We start from the raw sequence: 5,870 nt of genomic DNA on the forward strand, positions 1-5,870 counted from the left end.
AATACTCAAAGTATTTTCACAATTTCTTCTAATAACATTTTCCAAGATGTAGCAAGAAATCAACCACCGCTGTTTCTTCATGCAAAGAACGGGGGGGTGGGAGGGTTGTTTTTTGGGGGGGATTTGTTTTGGGTTGTTTCGTTGGTTTTTCTTTCCCAAACTTTTCTTAATTCTGGAAAACTTTTATTTGTTTTGTTTTATTCTTGCAATAGTGTTTTTTGGGGGATTTTATAATTTATCCTGTGTTTAAGCAACTCACTGATTAACATGAAAGTTTTCAACAGATCAGTACAACAAGGGCTCTCCCAAGTGATCAAAAACCTATGCCAAAGTTGCCATTAGACAAGCACTGCTATAAAATAACAGACAAAATAGGAAAACCTAGAAACGATATCATTTAGATGATGCTGATAATGTCTCAAAGGTTTTGATTAATTTACATAGGGTTTGGAGGGGCAGAAGGAGGACTGCTGGTTTTGTTTCCATTTACAATAATTGAGTCTAAAGGTAAAGGTGATGTTATACCTCATCATTTTCCCACACACACATTAAATTTCTTATCACTGCAAGTTGCAATATCATACAACTGTACTGAACACCTGGATACTTTAGAGTAATATCCTAAGCAAGAATCACTACACCAAAGCTTAAGTACCCATATGGCTTTTAATGGTTAGATAATGTGAACACTATGCATTTAAATTCTTATGACAGACTTCAGTGAAGAAAAATTAAACATATTTATGGCCACTATAAAACAGCCAGTGCCCCTGTTGAAATTATTTTCAAATAGTTCAGAACTTCCATTAAACTATTAAAGCAGTTCAGGGAAAACCTACTTGCAACTTGACACAAATATTACAATGAAAGAAATAATAAAAGCTGACCTGGAGCTAAAAGTTTTGCTCAGCACTGATATCTTTGAAAACAGATACACAGTTTGTATTCATCTATTGGACTGCACCTTGAATGGGATAATGGGTTACCTCTGGTTCCCTGGTCGGTCTATTCACCTTAATTAATGCTGAATCTTACAATATGCTTCTAAAAGCAAAAACAAAAACCAAAACAGAAAAACAAACAAACAAAAAAAACAAACCACAAAAGACCATACAACAAAACACCACACTAGGAAAAAGTGTTTGTTTCTGATCTGCATCATCTTACTTAATTATGGAACTTCAGCTGTATCTTAGGAAGAGATAGAATTTGGAACACATAAGTTGCAATGAGTTTTTTCAAGTTTGTCCAACTCTGAATAGATTTCAAAAGTATCTGTGTGGCTGTTGGGTTTCTTCTTTTTGTTCCCCCAAAAAATAGGTTAATAAAATAAGATTTTTTTTTTTTTTTTTCATTTATCATGGGTTATTCAGAAGACTGTGTAAACACTCCACTTCGTTTTATACAGGTGAACCATATGCCAAGTAAACTATAATAGAAATAATAATAAAAAAAAAAAACTAATGTATTTTAAATTAAGAATTATTTTCAGTAATTTTACTTTTGTCTTTAAATTTGTACCTGTGTGGCAGAAATACCCTATCTCACTTAAGTTTTAATCTCCCATATCACTATATTTGACAGAATTATCTCAGCAGAATATTACCTATTTGGAAGCAGATATTTATCGTGTTTGTTTCACAAGCATTTTTTTCTAGCTAGTGTGTTGTTAAAAGATCAGACGTTACAGTACGACTAACCAAGAGACTCACACATACTCTTTCAATCCTGACCTATACAGATTGAGACACAGAATTCTGGGACATGAGAGTGATAAAAAAAATGAGAAGTGGTAAATGTTCCAAAGAAGTACTCTTTCTTTCCAGGATAAAAGTAGTTAAGTCCTTTTAGAGAAACCATTATTGGCAGACTAATCTGACTGGGAATAATTTTCTCAGTGGGAAAACTGCTTTTAATTAAGCAGTACTTGTTAGGATTTCCTGACACAGACATAAAACACAATTAATACACAAAGACTTTCCCTCCTTTAAAAAGTCTGCAAATTTACTTTCTCTCTAGAAACCACAAGTGAAAAAGCTCCATGACTGATCAGCAAGTATTCTAAGACATCAATCTAAAAGCAAATCAAAGCTTTATTCAGATGGGAACCTTACCTTCCCTTTTCAACGAGCAGCAGGACATCTATTTTCTCTCCATTTTGCATCACACTACTGACTGCTGAAAACAAAACACATACACATTCCTGTGATCTAACACAAACACATGCTTATGGACAACCACATACGTGCATGCACAATTTTTTTCAAAATGATCTTCAGTGACAAAAGAAGCATGGAATTCTTAAACATTTCAAATAAACAATGCTATACCACAATACACTCACGTTTATAAGAAAAATTAATACAGAAAATAATTAGAGGTTGAAGAAGTGCTTTGTGACTACATGCTATAGTGTCCTAGTATATTAAACTAGTATATTAAAATTAAACTAGTAAATACAATAGTAATAATGATTCAGAAGTAAGCTGGATTTTTGAATCCATTAATTTACTTGTACCCTAATGGCTGTATATATTTACAATAACATAACCTGAGTTATATCTAATACTGTGAAGATCACTGCCACCCTTTGTTATGGTGCCTTATGCAATTCCTGCTAAAAAAAGCACCCTGCAAAATACCTACATTATACATAACACAGAAAATACTGCAGGATAGTTTCCAGTAACAGTTCTTATGAAACTATACTGTGCACTATACTAAAACTGGTAAATTAAATGTAACTTGTTCAGTAATTCAAACCCTTGAAAAGTTAATTCTTTCAAAGTTTAGATAATGTATACTACACATCTTATCTCAACTAATTTCCAGAGACTGTGAAGTCTTGAATATCAATGGAGCTCAGTAAACATTCTGATGCATGTTCCATGACGTTTTTGTATCATGCTCCTGGTCTCACTGACATTTACTGAGTCAAATATTAAGAACATGAGCGACTATACTTCCACTAAAGATTCATTATTTTGCAAATTTTAGTTATACAATTCAGTCTTAATGGTGGAACAGATTTATTTTGGGGAAACCAGAAACCAAAGAAAAGATACAAGTAGGGTTGCATAATATTTCTATGAAGTACAACTCTGTTACACAACTAATAGTTAAAAATCAAAACTGATTTTTTCAGCCAAAAGCTGAACGTGTGTTTAATTTCTATACTTCAGATACACACAGATTTTTGATGCTCATATGATTAGTGTAGAAGCAATTACAGCTGAATTATCAAAACTAGTATCAGAAACAGTTCTACTGCCTAACCTTTTAACTCTGAATCAAGATCAAAAAATACTCACAAGTTAAAAGATAGCTAGAGGCATAAAAATATTCCTGATTAAAAAACACCTTCACGGTGTTATTCACAGAAAATGTAAGGTGGTAGTAAATAAAAAGTAGATAAAAAGTAGAAAGCCCAATGACATTTAGGCAAGTTCTCACAAAACAATCCACAATCTGACAGCATTTACAAAGAGGTTCATCATTAGAGAGCTAGATTATCTTTTCTACATTATTTTAAATTTTTACTTTCCTATATAACATACTGCCATTTTCAATACAAAACCAAGTAGGGCAGATACACTTAAAGAGGATTCAGAGTATAATTACAGACAATGATATAAAATTGGTCATAGAAGACCATTTTTAAAAATATTCTTATCTTTCCACATCATGATACTGAGCAAAGACTATTTTTAGTATCAGAAAAAAATAAAAGTCTATTAGTCTGTGAAATAGTTTTCCAAAAGAATTATAATTTTTCCAGTGCATTTGAGTATTTTAAAATGAGGCCTGTCAATCATCTCAAGAACATGTTCTGCAGTGATTATTTCTGCCCTGCCAAAAATATGAGACAATAATCCCGAAAGGTTATATATTATTATTCAATTCTGTTCTCCTGTAAGAAAGATACTGCTGCAACTGGAACAAAAATTCCCTTCATTCATTATGAAGCTGTGAAAAATCGTTCTAGCATGTGCCACTAAGTAGGGGAAAAAAAAAAAAAAAATCCAAGACAGAACTTTACCAACTCCTTATTTAGAAGGGAGCTGGAAAAGCTTCTGGCTCATGCAGAGGAATAGTTATGGAGCTCCATAATCTTTATGACTTTAAAATATAATAGATATGTCCTTAATAGTGAATTAATTCCATAGAGTATTTCCTGAATTCTAGGTGATAAACAAAATTCTTACTTAGTTCTTGCAACCTCCTTAGATATATGGAATCTTCTTCAGCATTATCCATTTCAAGACAAAAATAAAGGCTTGACTTCTCTATAGCAAACCAGCCTTTTCTCCACTGATCCAGGTTATGGCAATCTTTGTAGTACAGCTGGCCAATCAGGTCACAGTCTCTCTCTAATAGGCATTCAGCCACAGGAGGAACAAAATGCTACCAAAGAAAATGGGGTGAGTCAGGTGAAGAAAAAAAACCCTCTTCCCCTAAAAAAAACCAAATCAAGATATTGCAAATCTATAAGAGTCAGGGATGAAAGCTACAATATAAAAAACTAGACTTTAAGATATATAATTCATAAACCCATATATACACTAAATTTAAATTATAAAATCAAGTATAACATTTTTTCATGCATACTGTGCAGTGAAACATTTTTAATTTTTAAACTACAATTGGTTTAATTAGTAATGTGACTGTTATTTGATTTTTTCTAAAATACTCTACTGCATTATGTATTCTGCTTCAGCAAATGAAAAACGGAATCGCAATCATAAACAACTGAGCTGAAAAAATCATATATTATATGTCTTTATACAAGAGCATCTTTAATATACTCGTAAGGTTGGCATTAAAATGTTGCTTCAATTCCTTTTCCATTTTATTTTATTATCTTGTTTCAAATATTAAATCACAGAAGTTATTTCTTCCTGCAGTGCAAGAAACCTTTACACACAAGATAGATCAGTATTCATCAAGAATGGCTTCTCAGAAGATTTTAAGCTAACAATGACACTTTATACTTTCTGCAAAGGCTCCTGGCCTAACTGGAAAAGATTTTAATCATTATTACCTTCGCTATTGCCCAAGTCCATTTTCTTTGTGAATATGCAGTTTCAGCTCCAAATAGAAAAACGCGTTCTGACATTAAGTAGATTTCAAAGGTAAAGATGTCCCTAGAGCAAGTAAGAGGAATAAGGCAGCTGTATTTAGTCTTCATAACGGTAGGCACACAAGAGTCCCATTTCTCTCTGTATTTTTCATTATTTCATACATATGGAATGGAATCCATCTGCATTTCTCCTCTGATTTTATAAGTGCAATCCAGCTAATAACAGTATTTTATAGCACAACACGATCAAAGTGCTTTCCAGGTCAATAACATGCTTCAGAGGCTAGTACATAACAGTTTTGTCAGTAGTTCTATAATTAATAAAAATGTTTACATATCATTAAAATTCACAGGGGATTTTTCACTTCTGAAGTTCATCTGATTTCAGCAAGTATATTTTTGTGATGCATTCAAAACATTTTATGTTTAATATAAGCAGGCCAACTCAATGAATGGGAAGTTTTAAAAAAGTTACAGCACAATGAATCCTAGTAACGTTATTTGAAAGGGGCTTCTGGATGTTACTTGGTCTAATCTCCTGCTCAAAACAGGACTATCACTAACCATAGATCAGAACAGCAACAAGAAGTCTTGAAAACCTTTGAGGATGGAGACTACTGTGTCTCTCAGCAACATGTTCCTGTTCTCCACCACCTTTCCATGAAGAGTCTTTTCCTATCACCCATCCTGAATCTCCTGGGCTGAAGTGCATGGTCACTACCACTCCTTCTATCACCTGCCACCACCAAGAAGAGTTTAGTTCTGTCACGTTTATGACTATCCTTTGAAC

At 33.0% G+C, this 5,870-nt stretch overlaps 1 protein-coding gene across 1 annotated transcript in view; it reads right to left on the reverse strand.

Moving 5' to 3' along the window:
• The window catches only part of ARAP2 (ArfGAP with RhoGAP domain, ankyrin repeat and PH domain 2), a 55,239-nt gene extending 50,051 nt beyond the window's left edge, over nucleotides 1-5,188 (reverse strand). The window contains exons 1-3 of the mRNA XM_008948538.1: nucleotides 5,042-5,188; nucleotides 4,206-4,404; nucleotides 2,115-2,178 (exon numbers count right to left, since the gene is read on the reverse strand). Coding sequence (XP_008946786.1) covers nucleotides 2,115-2,178; nucleotides 4,206-4,404; nucleotides 5,042-5,188 — 410 coding nt within the window. The remainder of the gene's footprint in view (nucleotides 1-2,114; nucleotides 2,179-4,205; nucleotides 4,405-5,041) is intronic.
• Nucleotides 5,189-5,870: the final 682 nt, after the last annotated feature.

This window comes from Merops nubicus, unplaced genomic scaffold (genome assembly GCF_000691845.1).
Source record: "Merops nubicus isolate BGI_N331 unplaced genomic scaffold, ASM69184v1 scaffold6121, whole genome shotgun sequence".
Classification (NCBI taxonomy): Eukaryota; Metazoa; Chordata; class Aves; order Coraciiformes; family Meropidae; genus Merops; species Merops nubicus.